The sequence below is a fragment of the Manis javanica genome, chromosome 1 (assembly GCF_040802235.1).
Source record: "Manis javanica isolate MJ-LG chromosome 1, MJ_LKY, whole genome shotgun sequence".
In the NCBI taxonomy this organism is placed as follows: Eukaryota; Metazoa; Chordata; class Mammalia; order Pholidota; family Manidae; genus Manis; species Manis javanica.
The window spans coordinates 167,076,071-167,098,453 of NC_133156.1; the positions used below are offsets into that span (position 1 = coordinate 167,076,071).

The 22,383-nt window shown below is 33.1% G+C and overlaps 1 protein-coding gene across 1 annotated transcript in view; it reads left to right on the forward strand.

Moving 5' to 3' along the window:
* Nucleotides 1–22,383, forward strand: part of LOC108401295 (girdin-like) — a 95,626-nt gene that overhangs the window by 57,113 nt on the left and 16,130 nt on the right. The window contains 9 exon segments of the mRNA XM_073240992.1: nucleotides 2,115–2,196; nucleotides 4,125–4,283; nucleotides 7,924–8,070; nucleotides 8,658–8,802; nucleotides 11,618–11,802; nucleotides 15,247–15,909; nucleotides 19,082–19,227; nucleotides 20,220–20,312; nucleotides 20,427–20,641. Coding sequence (XP_073097093.1) covers nucleotides 2,115–2,196; nucleotides 4,125–4,283; nucleotides 7,924–8,070; nucleotides 8,658–8,802; nucleotides 11,618–11,802; nucleotides 15,247–15,909; nucleotides 19,082–19,227; nucleotides 20,220–20,312; nucleotides 20,427–20,641 — 1,835 coding nt within the window.

The window sequence follows — 22,383 nt, forward strand, 5'->3', positions numbered from 1 at the left end:
AAATTGGTAATGACCTTTCTGAAGATCATTTTGACAGTATATATCAAAAACTTTCAAACCTGTAATGTGTTTTTAGAAATCTGGAATATGTAGGTTTTATGTATAATTTTATTCACCAGACCATTATTCATTACAGTGAAAAATGGAATCCACTTAAATAAATTATAGTTTCTCTATCAAAGGGAATATTTCTCCATTAAAAATTATTGTTTTAAAAAAATGTATTGGTATGAGGGGATGTCAACAACAGATTGTTTTTTTACAATAAACATTTACCCTTTATAAAAATTGAAATACAGTTCATATACATGAACATTTTATTAAGGAACAGATGGCGGAAAGCCTCTCCCAGTTCCACCAACCCCTGGGAGTTTCAGTTGCTGCTCTGGACTCCCACAGACCCCAGTGCCTCCCCTATCACAGCACCAGTCACATTGTGTCTCCAGACAAACTGTAGGTTCAGCAAGGGCAGAGCCTTTGCTTCACCCATGTGACTATCCAACCCACAGGAACTTGGGAAATGCTTTCTCAAGGACCCAGATGCCTGGTTCCCTTACCTTCCTGCCTCTGCACTGTTGTCCCTGGATTGTCTTTTCTTTCTATCTCAGCCCATGCAACTCTGTTTTTATTGTGCAAGTCCTAGCACAGATGCCAGCTTCCCCGGGATGTCCTTCCTGACAAACTGATGCTGTGACTTGTCTCCCTATAAAGCTTCAAGCTCTCACTGCTTCTACCACCAACTTGCCACTTTCACATAAGCTCTCCAGCTTGGTACCTTTAGGTTTTTTGCTTGTTTTGTTGGATACTTCTTTTCTTTTCATGTTACATTCCCAGTGAAATTTTGTTTTCTAGTGAGGCTGTTGACATTTGCCAACATTTATCATTAGGGAAAGCTAGTTCCTTTAGACAGGTATGCATAGCATGTGGAACATGGTATGTACATGTAAAATCATGCTATTTGTTTCCTGTCTACTTCAGAAATGGATTTTAAAATGAAATAAGGTCGTAAATTTAGTTAATGGTATTGTACCAATGCCATATCCCTGCTTTTGATAATATACTGCCAATATATAAAATGTCACCATTGAGGAAAGCTGTATGAAGGGTACATGAGAACAGGTACTATTTTTGCAATTTCCCTTAAGTCTATAACTATTTCAAAATAAAAATTCCTATGAAAACGATTTGAGGCTGATTAAAAATATAAAACCACATTAAGTATTACAATAATATGTAGATTAGACAGGACATACAGATTTGGCTGTGCAAGCTTATTTATTAAGTTTTGTAATATTAAAAGACTGCTAACAACCTAAGTGTATGACTATTGGTGATTGTTTTTTGAGAACAGCACCATATAGAAATGGATTGATGGTATTTATGTATTATGCTTTTTCTTGTATGTATTGTTTTGTGAAAGTTTTTCCAATATCCTGTTGAGTTAAAAATATCAAATGATAAGAAAAAAAAAGAACAGGTGGTGGAAAAGTAGAGATAATGAGTGGAGACTTTATTTATGAGCGTGGCCTTGAAGCAGAGATAGAAAGTGGGAGGTAGAAGTAAAGCAATTTAAAGAGAAAAAAAAATAGCAGAAATTTGCAGATGTTTATAGACTACAGGGAAGAAACCAATAGAGATATAAAGATTTTAGGAATCTGTGTGGCAGTGTATGATTTCCTTTAGGCCATTGACTATGTTGAAAATAGTTTGGAGAACCTTGTAAGTCTCAGACCCGGATAGTATTGCCTTGCATGAAAACTCTTCCAGCTTATTTGTTTTTGACTACGCAGAGGAAGAGAGCGAGAAGGGAAGTGAGAATGGAGGTTGGCAGGAAGGGTGAAGAGAGAGAAACTACCTTGTGAACTAGGAGGGCATTAATCCCTGAGGTTATTAGCCTTTGGAAAACTTTAAGGGGTAGTTTGATTAATGACATCCGATCACAAATTCCCAATGCCCATTTCTTTCTCTTTCTCCCCTTGGTTGGGGTTATGGCTAATGCTGTGTTCAACTAGATATTTAGTAATAATAATAATATGTTTGTATTAAGGCAGATGATGATCATAGTTTTCAAAAGCAGTAAGCTTATTATATAATAAATATTTTTTGCATTTAAGAGATGAAAATACTGAAGAGTTATTGGACTGCAAAGAAGAACTTGAGCAAATGGAAATAGAATTAAAAAGGCTGCAACAAGAGGTTTGTACCTGTAACTTTTATTATGTAGGACTGCTAAGTAACTGGGAATTAATTTTTCTCCTTATAATTTATAAATTTTACTTTAATGAATTATGAGGTTGCTGATGCTTAAAGAAAAAATGTGATGACTTTTCAGTGTCTCTCTTCACAAATGCTAGAGCCAAGATTAGAAATCAAGGTCTTTGGACTTTTCTTTTTTCTACGTCAGTGTTACTCCAACCTCACTAAGATTCAGAGGAGCCTCTTAGGCCGAGGGCAGTTCCAAGTTTCTCTTTTATGTGCATTTGACTTCAGTGGGCTTGGAAGCTGGAGCACCTGTAACCTGTGCTGGTTATATGTGTCTCCTTAGGTCTCTGCTCTTTGTTGGTGCTTTATGTTAACTTATATATGATAGAATGTTTTTTGCTTTTTCACTTTTTTCTTACTAAGATAAAAATTTTTTACTTTAAAAAAACTATTTTTAGTTTACTAAAGCTTTGTGTTTTTTAATCTTGAACCAAGATTGTTTAAGAGTTCACTTATTTTAATAACTATAAGATTTCATTTCCATTTGGAGGTAGTGCTTGAAGTCTTCTTTAACCATAAACGGTAGGACTGTGGTAAGCTGGACAATTATTTCTTTCCCTTACCCTAACGTGCCATTTTAAATTGAGAGAATATTCTACTTGCAGGATCATAAACTGAAACCTTGCTAGATGAATGACACTGGGAATCATGATATTTATTTCTAAATATGCTGTGGTTGTTTCTACTTTTGGTAGCACAATTCTTTATGTATGTTCTGTCTAAAACAGTGATTCTCAATCTTTTTGATCTCAAGACTCTTTTCCACTCTTGAAAATCAATAAGGATGTTTAATGTGGATTGTATCTACTGGTATTTACTATACTTGAAATTAAAACTTAAAATAACTAAATATTAATTCATTCAAAAAGAATATACAACCCATTCTATGCTAAAATTTATGTTAACCAAATAACCATATTCCCCCTTCTCCCCAAATTAAGAAGACTGGTACTTTTACATTTTTGCAAAATCTTTAATGCCTGGCTTAATTGAAGACTACCAGATTCTCATATCTGTTTTGTGTATTGAGTCTCTTAAGATTTCACATGCTATGTAGTCTCTGGAAAAACTCCACTGCACTCTTGTGAGAGAATGAGAGCAAAAGGGCAAATAATGTTTTAGTATTATTTTGAAAATAGTTTTCAACTCAACTCCCTGAAAGGGTTTCAAGGACCCACAGATGTCCCTGGATCACACTGTGGTAACTGCTGTTCTTATAAAAGGTTGAATTTTAATTTGCCTGAAATGACATTAAGATATGCAATACTAAGCATTCCCTTGGAAGTATTAAAAAAAACTCAGCAGAATTTTGTTAGATTACCTGGATAGAAACATTGTTTTTCCAAAGTAAGTAATGATGAATTTTAGTAATACAGTTTGCCTCTTCTGTGTTCTTACCCTGTATTTTAAACTTAACTTTTTCACCTTAGGTTAATTATAAATGATTATGTTAAGTAGAAGTGCACTTATTTTAAAATATCCTGAATACTTTTTATATTCCTATATATAACATTACATAAAAATTTGTGTTAAGTAGAGGTTCACTTATTTAAAAATATCCTGAATATTTTCATATTCCTAATACAGAATACTACAGAAAAATTGTATGTAAGTGTAAGTTTGTATATTTATATCTAAAAAAGGTATTTTAAAATACTTTTTATTCTTGGTTTTAAAAAACCTTTTATCTCTTCATTTAAAAAAAAACAACTTGAGATATATAATTTACATACCATAAAATTCACACTTTTAAAGTATACAATTTTTTTATTATTTAGTAAATTCATCAAGTTGTGCAACCAAAGGTTATCAATTTGAAAATAGAAAACAATATTAAGATATTAATATTTATTTATATTTAGAACATGAACTTACTTTCGGATGCTCGTTCTGCAAGAATGTACCGAGATGAATTAGATGCACTTCAGGAGAAGGCAGTCAGACTCGATCAGCTGGAAAGTGAAGTCAGCAGATATAAAGAAAGGCTGCATGATACTGAATTTTATAAGGCAAGAGTTGAGGTATGTTGCATAATTTAAGCCACTCACAATTTTTTTCTTTGAAATTGTTGCGATTTTTCAAAGTGCATTTCAAATGCACTTAGTAAATGTAAGAAACTCTTGAAATGTTGACAAACTGTAAATACTTCCAGGTGTTTATTTTATGATGGGTGAGCATATCACTTAGACTTGTAAAAAGGGTTTGGGGACATAACTAATTTCATTGAATTCTCTGGGGTTCTTCTTTCATTCCTTTATTTTGCATTATAGGTAGGGAAGACTTGAGTCCTCTCATAGTCAAAATAAAGTGTGTATCTCTATTAATTCAAACATGTTCCTAGAAGTGAAAGCAAAACGTGTCTCTCTTTGCTGCTCAATGCAGAATACTAAAGTGGGATCAGTGAAGGCTCTCTCAACACATGCTCACGCTCCTTCCCTTTCTCTCCCTCCCCTCTGAATATTTTTCTTACTTAATGGTTGTGCTTCAGTGTTATGTGAAGTTGAGTTTGACAGCTAGAATTTGACAGTGCTTGCTTCTGCATTATTTTTTCTTTTTTTAGTTTCTTCATTGTAAATGGGAGAATTTGGTTCACTTTCATTATGGGGATAAGGAAGCTGTATGCAAATTCAAGAAGTGAAAATACTATAAGTGAAAGTAGTTAGAAACTAGTTCATTCCTGGTGACATAGATTCAGAAGTCCTTGACAAAATATAAGCATGCTGAATTAAAAAATAAAAAAATCATTCATCATGACCACCTGTGGTTTATTCTAGAGATGCAAGGATGGTTCATTATCTTCAGTCAGTGTGATACACCACATTAACATAAAGAAGGATACAATCCATCAATAGATGCAGAAAATATATTTGACAAAATTCATTCATTCATTATAAAAACTCTCAACAAATTGGGTATAGAGGGAATGTAGCTCAACATAATAAAGGCCATATATGACATACAGCTAGCATGAAAATAGTGAAAAGCTGAAAAAATCTTTCCTTCAAAGATCAGGAATGAGACAAGGATGCCCACTCTTACCACTTTTTTCATGGTATTGCAAGTCCTAGCTACAGCAATCAGACAAGAAAATGAAAAAACAAAAGGCATCCAAATTAGTAAGGAAGAGGTTAAATTGTCACTATTTGCAGATGATATGATACTTTATATAGAAACCCAAAAGACTCTACCAAGAAACGATTAGAATTTCTATATACTAATAATGAAACCTGTTGCATTTCTATATGCTAATAATGAACTAGCAGAAAGAGAAATGAAGAAAACCCATTTACAGTTGTATCAAAAAGAATTAAATATCCAGGAATAAATTTAACCAAAGAGATGAAAGTTCTCTGAGAACTGTAAGACATTGAAAAAAAAAATTGATGATGACAAATAAATGAACAGATAGACCATGCTTATGGATTGGAAGAATGAATATTTTTACTACCATACTACCCAAAGCAATCTACAGATTCAGTACAATCCCTGTCAAAGTAACAATGGCTTATTTTCACTGAACTAGAACAAATAATCCTACACTTTGTGTGGAACCACAAAAGACCCTGAATGTCCAAAGCATTCTTGAAAAAGAAGAACAAAGCAGGAGTTATCATGCTCCCTGATTTCAAATTATAGTACAAAGATACAGTATTCAATGGTATAAGCACAAAAACAGACACACAGATTAATGGAACAGAATAGAGAACCCAGAAATAAACTCATGCTTATGGGTTAATTTATATATATTGACAAAGGAATCAAGAATATACAATGGGGAAAAGAGTCTTTTTAATGAAGGGTGTTAGGAATACTGGACAGCTACATGCACAAGAATGAAATTGGACTACTTTCTTACCCCGTACACAAAAGTAAACTCAAAATGAATTAAAAGCCTAAACGTAAGACCTAAAATCATAAAACTTCTAAAAGAAAACAGGCAGTAAACTCGTGGACACAGGCCTAAAAACCCTCTGTACAGCAAAGGAAACTCAACAAAATGAAAAGATAGTCTATTGAATGGGAGAATGTATTTTCAGATTAAATTTCCAATAAGGCATTAATATCCAAAAGATATAAAGAATTTATACAACTCAATACCCAAAACACAAATAGTCCAATTAAGGAGTAGGCAGAGAAACTGAATAGACATTTTTCCAAAGAAGACATGCAGATGGCCAACAACACTAATCATCAGGGAAATGCAGTTCGGAACCACAATGAGATATCACCTCATGCTAGGCAGAGTGGCTAGTGTCAGAAAGATAAGGGTTGGTGAGGATGTGGAGAAAAGGGAACTGTCACCGTGCACTGTTGGTAGAAATGTAAAATGGTGCAGCCACTATGGAAAACAGTATGGAGGTTCCTTAAGAAATTAAAAATGCCACACAACCAAGTAATTCCACTTTAGGGTATTTACCCAAAGAAAACAAAAATACTAATTTGAAAAGATGTATGTGCCCCAATGTATACCCTAGTATTATTTACAGTAACCAAGATATGGAAGCAACCTAAATGTCTATTTATACATGAATGGATAAAAAAGAAGTGGTATGTATACACACTGGAATATAACTCAGTCTTAAAAAAGAATGAACTCTTGCCTTTGACAACAGCATGGATGGGCCTAGAGGATATGCTAAGCTGGAGAAAGACAAATGCCATATGATTGCACTTGCATATGGAATCTAACAAAACAACACAAATAAGGCTATAAACAAGGAGAGCAAACTTGTGGGGCCATAGATGATGGAGGTGGGGGAGAATGGATGAAATAGGTGAAGGAGATAAAGAGGTACAAACTTTCCAATTTTAAAATAATATGTCATGGACATGAAAAGAACAGCATAGGGAATGTAGTCAGTAATACTATAACAGCTTTCTCTGATGACAGTAATCACACTGTGGTGAGCATTTCATAACGTATATAATTGTCAAATCATCATCATACACCTGAAATTAATATAGTATTGTAATCAACTAACTTCAATAAAAAAATTTTTTTAAGTAGTTAGGACATTTACCAGTAAGTAGATCTAGTGGACTTCAGAAATAGGGTGCATATTAATTCTTCAACAGTTATTGAAATGCATGTATGCATGGCACTGCTAAGGAATCTTTAGATACTTTACGATCTATAAATGCCACCATTTTAATATAGTTTCTCTTGACTTTAGTTTATATACTGCAGACATTATGTAAGTCTTATATTTTACTCAAAAACCCCAAACCATATACTTTCAAGGTATAGTTTAAGTAGAGAGAAGTCTTTAAATCTATTTCAGTAAATAAATAAAGCCCTGGTTCTATTGAGATTGTGTCTTAAATATTTGAAAGACTACTTATACGTAGTTCCTTATCCTTATGATTAAGGAATTTAAATATATCCTGATAATTTCATGTGAAATTATAATAGTATTACTCATTCTAATGTAAGTACTGAGATTTTGTTTGCATAATAGTTTAAATTCTGGGGGAAAATATGAAACCAAGAAAACACCAGCTGTATTTATATTCCTCAGCGCTTTACTCTTGCACAGAATTGTTGGTGAAGACAGCTTAATGTCTTATTTTACAATAAAGAATTTTTATGTGTCAGAGTTAGAAAATTTAACAGATATTAACCCATTTGTTGTAAATAAAGCCTATTTGAAATGCTTTTAGGAATTAAAAGAAGACAATCAAGTTTTATTTGAAACAAAAACCATGTTGGAGGACCAATTAGAACGCACACGAGCTCGTTCTGATAAATTGCATGAATTAGAAAAAGAGAATTTACAACTAAAAGCTAAACTGCATGATATGGAAATGGTAAGTATTTTAAGGTAACATGGCCTCTAAGAAAAAAAATACAAGCTTCTTCTAATTTCGTTGTAATGACAAGGATGGCTAGTGCCCTTGAGGCTTTAACAGAGAACTAGCTAAATAAATTATATATAAATAAATTACATATAAATTTTATATAAATACCAGAGTGGTAGAATTTTATGCTCCTTCAAAATTATTATTTATTAAATTTTATCTTCTACTTTTCCAAAAACCCTAAGAAGCTATTGTGTAAACATGCCTTTAAAAATACAGAAATAAAACTATTTGCTAAAATTTAGCATTGGGTAGGAAATTATTTATTATACTACTAAAATGGTATATTCATATGAAGAAATTTTCAGTGGCCCAGAGATTACTTTTTAAGGATGTCAGACACCTGCTCAGTGTAATGACTAGTAGTAATGATTGTAACCAACTATTACCTTCAAACTGTCAAAAATTTTAAGGAACTCAAAATTTATCCTCATATTGTTCAGTTTCTGATAAATAAGAGTAATAATAAAATATTAGCTTGAAATTGTACAGTTTCTTAGCTTCTTTTCTCTGTCTCCTCCCTGCCAATGAAAAAGGAACGTGATATGGATAGAAAAAAGATAGAAGAATTAATAGAAGAAAATATGACTTTGGAAATGGCACAAAAACAGAGTATGGATGAATTATTACATCTTGGATGGGAGCTGGAACAACTATCCAGAACTAGTGAACTTTCTGAAGGTATTCCCTATATCGTTTTAATTAAAATGATGAGTGAATAAATGAAGTCATATTTATGCTTACATTTCTGGATATTTTATTGCAGTTTTATATTCCCTGCCTGGAGATGTCTCTCTAGATATGATATCTAGAGTAATTTTAATTACCACATTCCTGGATCTGGTCCTTATCTTTACATGTCTTACAACTCAACTTAATAAGTGCAGTGACAGATTTGATCAGTTGATTAGGCATTATTTCATGTTAATATCACAGGAAGCTGGAATACCAGTTTATTAATTTATTTTGCAAAAGATAGCCATCTACTGGATAGTACAGAAAAGTCATACTTAGCTGGTCAACCTGTTCTTTGACTAGAGGCAAACCTAAGTAGAAAGTCAAAATGCAGAGAAAAGATTCTTAGGAGAATATGTAGCCAGATTTATAAAAGCAAGTTAAGGATCTTAATGGCTATTTTCATCAATATATGTAATCAGCAATTTGGGATTATACCTACCAACCAGTCCAGCCCAGCTATACCCTGGAGATGATGAAAGACCCTTAGATAAATTTTTAACTTTTGACTCTTTTTCATAGGCTCCATATTGACTTGTCCTCTTGCTTAAGCTGAGCATATACATATATTTATTTAGCTTTGAGAATGCTACTACTGCTATGTTTATTGAAATTACATCTAGGTCACATTTATTTGAATTAGACTGGTTCCATAATTCCTCAGTTAATCAGTATTAGATTATTTCACCTGCTTTCCTTCCTTTTGCATATATTTTAATAAGCATCTACCATGTGTAAAATACAGGCTGAAGATACAGTGGTGACATAGATATAAGGTCTGAGAAAGCTTATAGTCTGGTGCAAACAGAGTAATTACTTTCACAGATGATTTGTCATATTTATTACCATTAGGCTTTTCCTAATCTTATACTTGAGAACCCAATTCCAAATTCTAGGAATTCCCTTTGTCGTAAGTGATAATATTCAGCCAGTGAACTTGCTGAGATGCGTTTCTTAAAATACCTGTGAAACATTTTTTATTGTATTCCTTACAAATTGTTACAAGGAAAGCAATTCAGACTTAAATGTTTTCTATACTAAAGTAGTTAAAATTACAGTTTTCTCATCTGTTTAGTGAGAACAATAACAGTGAATACCTTGTAGGGCTGTTGTGAAGATTGAATTTATTAATACTTATGATGCCCCTAAAATAGTGCTTGGTAAATAGTAAGCATTTGAATGTTTATAATTATCATTATATCATCGTCATCATCCTTACTTGGGGTTATAGACCTGCAAATCCATTCTAATGGGTTGTAGTTTGGTTTTTTAAGTTATACAAGGGACTTTCTTTATAGAAAATTTGGAAAAAATATAAAATGTGGAAAAATATAAAGCGAGAAATTAAAGAAACTAATACTTTCTTAAGTCACTTTTACATTTCACAAAATTTGCTTCCAGAATTTTTTTTACACATGCATGGATATTTTAGACATTATCAGATCAGTGTGTATACAATTCAGGTTCTTTTTCACCTAGGATTATAACATGGGTAGATCCCCATGTTGTTAAAAATATGTTGTAAGTATCCTTTTAATCCTTCAGTGTCTGACCTGAAACTTCTTTCAAACACAGTTACTGTATTAAAAGTATTGCTAAGGTATATTGTATTAATAGCTTAATCTTGTTTAATTGAAATGCATGACTACAAATCATGAACTAGAGTTTTAGGAAAGAAGACTTGGACAACTAATGGAATTTTAGAAGTGAGTGACTCCCTAGTACATCAACTTTTAAAAGATTAATAATATGCAGGCTAGAATAAAAGCTAGATAGAAGAACCGAGGCTTTCTTTGCTTAAAATATAAGGGATAGTCTATCATACCCAATTTGGAAAGAATGTATGCTTGTGGGGATATTATTTTGTGTGTTCATATTTCTTTACTTTTTATGATGGAGAATTTCAATATACACAAAAGTAGACAGACCTAGAAATGCCCTCCTATACTTCTGTTGCCTTTCCTGAAATAGAGAACTTTAAAATAAATTATAGGTGTCATATTTTATTTGTAAACCCTAATATTTTTATATCATCAAAGTAAATATTTTTGCTTAATTAACAGATTAAATGAGTCTGCTGCAGGGTTACTTAAAAGTAACTATTTTAGCTTACCAAAGAGGATCATTTACAGAACTAGAAACTGAATTTTCTTAATTTAAAAAATGTAATGCTCAAATCTGTTTAGATTTTTTTCTTTGGCAAAGTGAAGTACATATTGCTCTTTACACTTAGGTTTACTAGGGATTCTTCATTTAGAGAAAGACTTTTTCAAGGTGACCAGTGTATGCTGTCTTTCCTTTTTCAGAATCAGATTAGGATATTTTAACCCAAACTGTCCTTTAATTTTTGAAGGTGTGGGGATAGGATATGTTTTATACTTCTTACTTGAATCAAACAATGACTCCAGGAGAGAGCGCACAGGGTAATAACTATATTTTGCGCAAGTAACCTAAGACTCATTGAACTTAAAGTGGCTGGGACATTGTCAAGTAGTTGATTTCTCATGGAATGAGAGCTGAAACTCTAGTCTCTTCAGTGTAAATTTTGTACTTTTTTTCCCCACTAGAATGCTTGTGGATGCATTGAAAATTCAAGATTTACCTGTCTTTAATATGTTATTTTTTGTGTGTGTATATCTTGTATCACTGTAGAAAATTTTATAAAGTTCAGGACCAGGTGATATAGTACATTTATACTCAACAATTTAAATAGTAAAGAGTAAACACAGATTTACCAAATATATATTTTTCAATATTTTAGCACCACAAAAATCTTTGGGCCATGAGGTGAATGAATTGACATCAAGTAGGTCATTGAAATTAGAAATGGACAACCAGAGTTTGACAAAAACTGTAGAAGAACATGGCAGTAGTATGGATTCTGCAGAAGGTAACACTTCCAAAGCCCTGAAAGTTGAGAAAGAAAATCAAAGACTAAATAAAAAGGTAAGTACAAATTAATTTTTAATGTAATGTCAGAAAAATATATGTAAAAGTATCAATTAATAGCACTGTCATAGAGTACTTATTTTCCAGTTTTTAATGTACTCTCATTTTTTTAACTTACTATGAAAATTTTCAGACACATAAATGTGAAGTAATGAACTCTTGTATTTATTATTCAGCTTTAACAATTATGTCTTACCTCTACCCTGTCTACTCTCCCTACAAGCACTAGATGATTTTGAAATAAGTCCTAGACTTGGTATAATTTCACCAATAAGTATCTCAGTATATATTGCTAAAAAGTAAGGAATTTTTTCAAAAAACAAGAACAGTGACATTATCACACTTAAAAAATTAATGGGTTTTGGTCAGTATTTCAGTTTCTCCAAATCTGTTATGATTTTTTTAACATTTTGTTGTAATCTAAATCCAAGTAAGATGAATATGTTCAATCAAAAAAGACTCTTAAGTCTTTTTTTAGTGTATAGATTTATTCTTTTTTCCTAGCAGTTTTCTCTTGAAAAAAACCAGGATTTTTGTCTAACTATACCCCACAATCTAGATTTTGCTCCTTGCATCCTTTTTGTGTCACTTAGCAAGTTCTTTTGTCTCCTGTATTTCTTGTTTAATCTGTAGGCATAATCAGGTTCAAACTGAGTTTTTAGTAAGAATATTCATAAGGAGTATATTTCAATCAAGGGGCACATTGATTGATTGGTTGTCTCTCTCTCTTTTTGTGATGTTAGTTGTCATGGTAATCATATGCTTGGATCCCTTAATCAAAGTTTCAAAATTTTGATATTCTTAATTTGGTAGCTAGATTATTTCTTAAAGAAAAACTTTCTCTAAATTATTGGTTTAAACAAAAATCAATCATTGGTTACTCTGAGGAATAGCTCAATGGAAAAAGCAGGATGAATGTTTGATTCTTTCCCTTTATTTACAAGTTTCCAAGTAAGGAATTAGTTCTCTCATATCCTGAGATAATGAATGAGTTTGTCTGTCTTACTGTCATTATGAACTCATGGATTTAAAATATTTGAAGTGTTTCATTCCACTGCATTTACATTTGTTACTGTCATAACTCTTTAAAATGGTTCCTTAATCCTTAGGACATGACCTTAGCACTCCTTGTAAGCTACCTTGCTTTCTGCCATGACAAAATGTTCTAGGCTCCTCTTAAATATTTTCTGGCCTGAGACCTGTAAACAGTCATTTCTCCAAAAAGCCTTTGTTCCTTTCAGTGGTAAATGGTTTAGAGACCACAATTTAGGCATTACAAAACCTGAATTTTAATAAGGCTTGGTTGAATCAGAAATATCCAATTGTGTGATAGATCCAAGTAACTTATTTTTGCATATCTTTCTGCATACACTCATACACACACATTTTATATAAGTAGAATCATGTCATAGGAACACACATGATGTTTTCTTTCAGGAACACCTGTCATCACATTTTTTCCCCCAAATGTGCTTTCAATTTGTTTCCAGTTCTTGGTCACTGGGAACAGTATTACAATAAATACTCTTACACATATGTCTTTACAAATTAGTTTTTATTTCTATATGTAGTCAACCATGTCTAGTTTTCCCTTTGATAGATTCTGGGTTTCTAGACTTGGTTATGAAAATCTCCCCACCCTTACAATAGTGGTTTTGAACTATAGATTCATCAGAATCATTGTAAAGACTTGTTCAAACAGATTGCTGAGCCCCCTGCCCAGAGTTTCTGATTTGGTAGGTCACGGGTAAGGGCTGAGAGTTCTTATTAATAGGAAATTCTTAGGCGATGCTCATCTTGTTGTTTTGGAACCATGCTTTGAGAACCACTGCCTTAGGTAATGTGAAAAGACTCCTTGATTTTCTTTAAAAATTTTTACTCATTTAAAACATTTTTTATATCTTTAATCCATTAACCAATTAATAAGCATTTGACAACCAATATAGTGTTAAAGTGTAGGAGTAGCCATTTAGTATTTGGAAGTTTAATTTTGGTTGTCATTATAGTTGGATCTGGAAATTATAATTTGATTTTGAAATTAGCTTTGCAGTCTAATTTGTAAATTCTTAGTGATTCTAGCAATTTCTGATAAAGTCATTGCATGAAAGATGTCTTGTAAACTGAATGTTTCACTTGAATTTCACTGACGTAAAACAAGTGTAATTGAATACCTGTTATCCATATATTTCAATCTGTAAAGGTAGAACCATTAGTTATTAATAGCTAAAAGCTTCCTGAACATGGAAATTAATGTTGACTTGAGTTCCTGGATTGGATAAGATTTGCAACTTGATGCTTTCGAGATAATATGGGAAGACTTTTTTCCATGTGAGATTATCTTCCATTGATGTTAAGGTTAAAGTAGAAAAATTAAACTTCCTGTACATAAAATGATCAAAATTCTTAGAATTCTTAACTATTTAAATAAATTTCCTATTAGCAATGTATTTAACTTATTGAAGTTATTTAAAAATGTATGCAAACAAAATGTCATAGAACATCAAAGGGAAATATTTTAGAATTTTTTAGATTTTCAAGTAACTACGGTTTTACATAATTTTCTGTCATATTTTAGGAAAGTTGAAGGGAAAGCTTAAAATTTTTTAAATTGCCATTATGCTTAATTATCTTCTGGTGTAAAATTTTGCCATACCTGTGCGTTAAAGTATCTGTGGAAGAGGCCTACAGATTCTGAAGTCCCTGAGTAGAGGCGGAGGGAAACACCCCTGTACTCTACCCTCACTGAGAAGGGAGAATTGGTGGTAGCAACATTTCTGGGTACTTTCACATTCGCTTTCAAGTGTTGATTGGTCATTCTCATTTTATGCTTGAGTAAACTAGATAGATTGAAAGACTTCCTATTTTAAAATTTCTATTTACTTTTTAGAAGTAAAATGATTTGTTTTATATTATATAGGTATAGTCCTCAGGCCACCTATAAGAATACAGATTTCCATAGAGCTACAGAACAAAAATTCTATAGCCAACCATGAATCTGTACTTCTGTAAGTTCTTAAGGGATTGTTTAACATCCTGAATTTTGAGAACCAGTACATTAGGCCATGATATAAATTGGATGGATTAGTTCAGATGTTCCAGGGGATTTTGTTATTTTGATGTTCGCAAATTAGAATTCTTTTGGGGAATGAATACACACATACATACATATACACCCATATATATATATACACACACACACACATGTAAAATAGAGCAATATTTCCTGAAGACTAATTATATATACATGGCAAAATTTATTTAATTAAAGACTTATCGAAGAAATCCAAGTAATATGTGTGTATATTTCACCAGTATTCATATTTGACATTAAAAATGTAACTATATATAGCTAAAGGTCATTTTGAGTAATATTGAATACATTATAAACTCCTGAAAGACATGAGCTTTCAAATGCATAGCTTTCAAAATCTTCCTTTACAGTTACAATCCCTAGAAAAAGAGAATTCCCAACTTGACGAGGAAGACTTAGAACTGCAAAAGAATGTGGAATCTTTGAAGTGTGCAAGCATGAAAATGGCTCAGCTACAACTAGAAAATAAAGAACTGGGAAGTGAAAAAGAACAGCTTAAGAAGGGTTTAGAGCTCATGAAAGCAACTTTGAAGAAAACAGAATGCTTGGAAGTTAGCTACCAGGGTTTAGATACCAAAAATCAAAGGCTACAGAAAGATCTAGAAAACAGTAAGAAGAAAATTCAGCAATTAGAGAATGACATTCAATTCTTAGAGATGGAAAATCAAACATTGCAAAAAAACCTAAAAGAGTTAAAAGTATCTAGCAAAAGACTAGAACAGTTAGAGAAAGAAAATAAGTCATTAGAGCAAGAGACTTCTCAACTAGAAAAGGATAAGAAACAATTGGAGAAGGAAAATAAGAGACTCCGACAACAAACAGAAATAAAAGATACTACATTAGAAGAAAATAATGTGAAAATTGGAAATTTGGAAAAAGAAAATAAAACCCTCTTCAAAGAGATTGGTGTTTATAAAGAATCCTACATCCATCTGAAAGAATTAGTGAAAGAGAATAAGGAGCTCATGAAAAGAGCATCTATTGAAATAAAAACTTTGGTTACATTACAAGAGGTAAATATAACTACTTAGATTTAAGACAAATATTTTATGTATTTTTAACTCAAGGCTTTTTTTTATTGGAACCATTAGTGATTTGCATCATCTGGTTCAAAGTTGAAATTTGGAATTAAAACTATAGTTTACAAGTTTCCTTCTTTTCTTAAACTAAGAAGTAAATATGAATTGTTTTTTTTAAAGAAGTTGTGGTAATAAGGCTTCCATGTGATATCTGACTTATTACATTATAATGTTATACTTCTGTTTCAAAATAATATTAAAATATTTGATCAAGACTAATACTGAATGCTAAGTAAAATAGGAAGCATGGTAGCTACTACTTATTGAATGTTAACTAAGTACCAAGTACTGAGCTAAGGACTTCATTAGTTGTATTTCTGTATATTTGTGTAATTTTTATGAGCAGTTCTTTATAGTTATTCTCTTCATTAGATTAGGAAACTGAGGTTCAGGATCACAGCTAATAAATGGCAGAATCAGATTGCTGGATTCAAACCCAGACCTTAAAAATTCCAAAGTCTTATAAATTTTAACCTCTAACCTAGAGAATGCAAATCAGGTTTAACTTAAAAATCAACACTGAACAATTGGCAGTTGCTTAAATCTATGTGTTGAAAATAATTTTGAGATTTATAATGGTAGGTTGGTAATAGGTCCTATGAAAAATGGTTGGTGTATATTTGGAAGATAGCATGCTTGGCTCTTTTTTGCTTTCCCTATTCTATACTATATATATGATAATCCTCTAAGTTCCTTAAGCACTCTGGCAGAAAATCATATTGGGAAGTCTTCATTTCTGCTGAAGAGGCATTGAGAGAGACCACTATTAGCCTTTTGTTTTATTCTGTGTTCTACAGTCTAATAGACAGACATCAGGTTCTTATGCCTGAACTTCTAAGAATGCCCCCTAGTTCTTCAGATGAATATCTTAAGCCTTTTCCACTGGGACAGAGGTTTTTGGGGTGGGAGTGAATGTTGTATCCAACATACATTCATAAGAAGAAATATGCACTGAAGTTCTTGCTCATTATTAAAAAGTGAATGGATGTGTATACTTTTTCCCCAAGTTCTCAAACCTAAGGTATGTATTCAAAAGTAAAGGATTTCACCTTTTAGTTTGAACACTATAAAGTTAAAAAGAAGTACTAGCAAAAAAAAACAACACTGTTTAAATCAGTTTATATTTGTTGCTTAACTGCTTTTTAATGATAAAGGAAAAGTTCAACAACAAGATTTCTGTCTGTCTTGGTTTGAATTTCATTGTTCCATTTGGATTGGTCAAAAGTTCTCTCAATATTCTTTCATTCTTAGAGATCCTTTTTTCTCTCTGTGCCTCAGCTTCTTTGTATTCCTCTTCTCAAATTTCTATTTAATTTATCATCTCCACTGTATCTAATCTGCTTTTAAAACCCTCCATTGTATTCCTTAATGATTGGATATCTGACTGAAATGTTTTCCTGAGTTCTTGGATATTTTTTTGTACCTCCATTTGCATGTTTATGATTTTTATATTGAAATCTCTTTTCTGGAAGATTGATGAGATTGGTTTCATTTGACTCTCTTTCTGGTGTTTGTATGATTTTGGTTTGAACCAGGTTTCTTTGACATTTTATATTTGTATGTGGCACCCTCTAGTGCCCAGAAGCTCTACTCTCTGGAGCTGCTCAGCCCCTGAAGCATTGTTGGGAGTTGCAAGGGAGCGGTGTTGGTGCTTGTGGGGAGGAAAGAGCTGTTTCCTGTTTCCCAGCTGCTATGCCTGTCTCCACTGCCAGAACCAGGGAACTGAGCACACAGGTGCAAGCCTCTATGCTTTGCGATTGTAGTTGCTGTAGGCGGGCTTCCCTCTGGCTGGCCTGATACCATGGCAGGGGCTGCCGGTTTGTGAGCCAGGGGTGGGCTGGCCAGGAGGATGGCGTAGCAGGCTGCATGTCACAATGGGGGTACTTGGAATGCATATCCAGCCAGGGGGATGGAGCACCTGAAGATCCTGAAAGCTCCAAACCTGCTGGGCAGAGTGTGTCCAGACAATTTTGTCTACCTGTCCTTTCTCCTGAGCAGTAAGCTCTGTGCCATCCTTGCCCCTTTAGCAGCCCTCTCACTGTTAGGAAGTCTCTCAGACTGCCTGTCTTTCTTTTGTCCCAGAGCAGCTGGATATGGATCACTGTTTTCCATAAGCCGCTGGAATCAGTCTCTCCAGGTATTCCACCTGTCTTAGCTTTCCAACTCCACTAATCACGAGAACACCATGAAATGTAGGTTTGTGCTCCTAGAGCAGATCTACAGAGCTAGGTGTTCAGCAGTCCCAGGCCTCCAGTCCCTCCCTGCTCCGTTTCTCTTCCTCCTGCCAGTGAGCTGGGGTGAGGCAAGTACTTGGGTCCCGCCAGGTCACAGCTTTGGTACGTTACCCTGTTCCATGAGGTCTGTTCTTTTCTCCACGTGAATGCAATCTGGCACAGCCTTCTTTCCTGTTGCTTTCTCAGAATTAGTTGTATTAATTATATTTTCATATTGTATGTGGTTTTAGGAGGAGGCATCTGTCTCACCTCTCACTTCACCATCTTTAATCCTTTCCCTAAACTTTTGAATTTACTGGAATGTGTCTGCCCTGACCTTGATTCTTAAATGAGCATCATTCATTCATTCAGCAAATGCACAGCAGCTTCTGTTCTGGGTGGGGTCCTGGGGCCCTGACCAACTATGGATAAAGTGAAGGTTCCTGTGGCCAGGATTCTCACCTGACCCTGGTTGAGGTGGAAATTATTATCCTTATTATATAGATGAAGTCATTGAAACTAAGAAAATAAAATAAGTTGTCCAGTTTTCATAGCTACTTAAATAGAGGGCCATAGATTTGAATTGAATTTTCAGACTGTGTGTTAAACAGTTTTGAAGAAAGCTATGCTTTTGGAACTAGATAATTTATTATATGTTAAAACCCAGTGTTCATCAGAATTAAGGAAATATATGGGTAGAACACAGAACCCAGCACTCTAGCTGTCATCTCTAAAATAAATCATTCATGTTATGGTCAATGTGTAACCATCTAATTGCTCAAATAGTAGAAGTCTCGAGTCTTTGTGAAGTACTCTATTTTTCAGATGTTTTGGGTGATTTATGTTGAATTTAAATGTTGGTATTTTAAAAAATAAATGTTTGTTTTAAACAGTTGCTGAGTCAACTCAAAGGAAATTTAGAAGAAGAAAATCGACATCTGCTAGATCAAATTCAGACATTAATGCTACAGAACAGAAAACTATTGGAACAAAATATGGAAAGCAAGGATCTTTTTCATGTTGAACAAAGACAGTACATGTAGGTACCAAATAATTTTGCACTCTGAAATATTATGCGTGATTTCATCATTGCCATACCCAGTGGCAGAGAAACTCAATGCTAATTTTTCCTGATTTTTGACATTATTATTTCAATATATACTTTTTTGAATGCTTATGCTTCACACATTATGTTAGGAACCAGAAGTACAAGGTTTATATATGTGGGTTCTGCTCTTAAAGAACAAGTAATATAAAGGAAGCAATACAAATCATTGCTATAATGGAGGTATGTGTAGGAGGTCATAGAAATAGAGCAAACATAGTAAAAAGGGGTACCTTAGTCTGGGAGAGGCAAGGAGGACTTTACAGAGATGGTTGAGTGATCTGAGACTTAAAAGTTCAATATGAGCTCACCTGAGGAGGTAGACCAGGCCAAGAGAGCAAAAAATGTAAAAACACGAAGTATGTTATAGTATGGTGTAAGATCTAAAAAGAAATTGATATTGCCTGGAGCAAAACTGAGAAAGGAGGAACACCGGAATAGTGGCTAAATACTCAGGGGCCACTTCTCAAAGGCTTCTCTATGCCATACAAAGGAGTCCCTGAAAAATTTGAACAGGAGAATAATATGATGGAATTTGTATTTTTTTTAAACCACCGATAACATTTTTCTAGAGTATGAATTTGAGCTTTGAGAATAGGGATTAGTAAATTTTAAGAAGGCTGTTGCAGTGATCTATTGAAAAATCACAAGCAGTTGTAAGTTGAGATCAAATACAAAGATAGATATGAGAGAGAGAACTGACAGGACTAAATTGGATCTGTTGAGAATAGAGGAATCTGGTAAAATCAGGGATTTTAACCTGGGCATCTCAGTGAATTAATTTTCTTAGTATTAAACCATGATTCACCTTTACTAAATTTTTCTCTTCCCCTTGTTCCCGAAATGAGCAGCACCATAGTATAATAGAAATAGCATAGATTTTTTGTTATGATACCCATCCTAACATGTAATTTTTGTTGTTATAGTGAGAAGTTAAATGAATTAAGAAGACAAAAAGAGAAACTAGAAGAAAAAATAATGGATCAGTACAAATTTTCTGACCCATCTCCTCCTAGAAGGTACCATTAGCCAAATTTATTCATTCATAGTTTGACAAAAAAAGTTAAGATATCTAATTTTATGAAGGATTTATATGTTGAATTTTAGGCTGATAAGATTTTTTAAACTATTAGGAGAGGCAACTGGATTACTCTGAAAATGAGGAAATTGATGAAGTCTAAGAAAGATATTAATCGGGAACATCAGAAATCTCTAACATTAACACCTACCTGCTCAGACTCCAGTGAAGGATTTCTTCAACTCCCCCATCAAGATAGTCAAGTCAGTTCTTCAGCAGGTTCAGACTCTTTAGAACATGGCCAAACTTTGGGGACCAAGAAAAGAAGCAGTGAGTGTTCAAATTCTTTAAATATTTGTGATTTCTAGTCTGATTTAGAATCATTTCTAAAGATTCCTCCTAAATATCTTCGACAGTCCTTTGGGATAATAGTCTGATGAATCATTTCTTTTTAATGCCATGTAATTATAAAATGCATTGCACACTGCAATACTGCATAACCACATGATTTGCGATATTGTGTGTTTAGGGATATACTATACACAAAGATGCCATCATTTGGCCAGGGAGGGAAAATAGTATAGAAAGAACATTGAAATAAGAGCCAGAATACTTCTGCCAGTTTCTAGTTCTGCTAATACAAGGCAAGCCTTTTTTACCTTTGTGTCACACTTCATAGGGTGATTATGAGGTGTGAAGTATTTGTAAGAGGTCATTTTTATAATTCTTTATAACTAAATAGATAATAAGGCATTTTATAATGAGGTTTTATTCTGATACACTGATGGTGTCAAATTGGAACAAAGTTACATTGGGGGGTAGCAAAGAGAAATAGATATAAATTTGAAGAGAATGTTACTCAGTGGTTTAGAATTAATTGAAGGTTATAAGAATTGAGTGGTTGGTAAATGATAATTAAAATTAAATAGATGTGGTGATAGAAGTTTGTGTATAAACTTGTGATTTCATTTTTTTAAATTACAAAAGCAGAAGTACACGTCATAATGTATCACATATAATTCATAGTCTTTATATTTCTTTCCTAGTGTGCTTAGCTAAACAGCAAGAGCAAAGGAAAGGCCTGAGGAAGCATATTTTAAAAGAGAAAAAAATGTAGTGTTAGGCCTTTTGAACATGTCCAAGAAGTTGACCACTAGCAATGGTCTTACAATATGTGAAGAGGGTACTTTGCATCCATTCACACTATCCCCAAAGTCACTAAATAAAAAATATGTATTTATATGTATATAAATGTAGTATGTATGTTTGTATAATTTATATACTTATAAACATATATATTATATAGAATAATAGTGAAATTATATACATATTATATATAGTAAGTATATGAAATAAATAGGCAAAAACAGCTATAGCTAATACTTCCCCCCAAGATAGACTTTCCTTATGGGCAGCTCTCAAAACACTCAAAATTAACTATAGCCTTGGGGGAATTATCTCTGAGAAGAGTATTTTTTAGGGTAAAGGAGATTTAGACATTCATTATAGGATATGTTTCAGAATGCACCTATATCACTCTAAAAATCCATGTGTAAGGAACAAAAACCATCATATAATTCATATGTACATGTCTACATATATGCATAATGTGTGTTATGCATACATGTTTGTATTCATCTCAAGAAAATGATTTAATTCCATACCCCGTGTGTGTGTGTGTGTGTGTGTGTGTGTGTGTGTGTGTGTGTGTGTGTGTGTGTGTGTGTGTGTGTCTCAAGAAAGTAGCTTAATTCTTTACCCCCACATAAGATTATTGTTAACTGGGTCTTTTGCTAGTCTTGTTAGCAAATGTACATGAAACCTGAATATTGTAGAGAGATCAAGTTTTCCTTAAAAGGATACCAGGTAATTCAACTTTTTCTGCCACCTTTTGAAATAAAATACCTAACATCTTATTAAATAAGAGATGGTAATGGACGCATTTAATTTTTTTGATCAAAGATACTTAAATGCAGATATGAGAACATACACAAGAAAAGCACAATCATTTTTGAGGGTATCTTGTTTGTTTTAAATATAAATTTGTCATTCCTTTACATTTCCAGAATAAG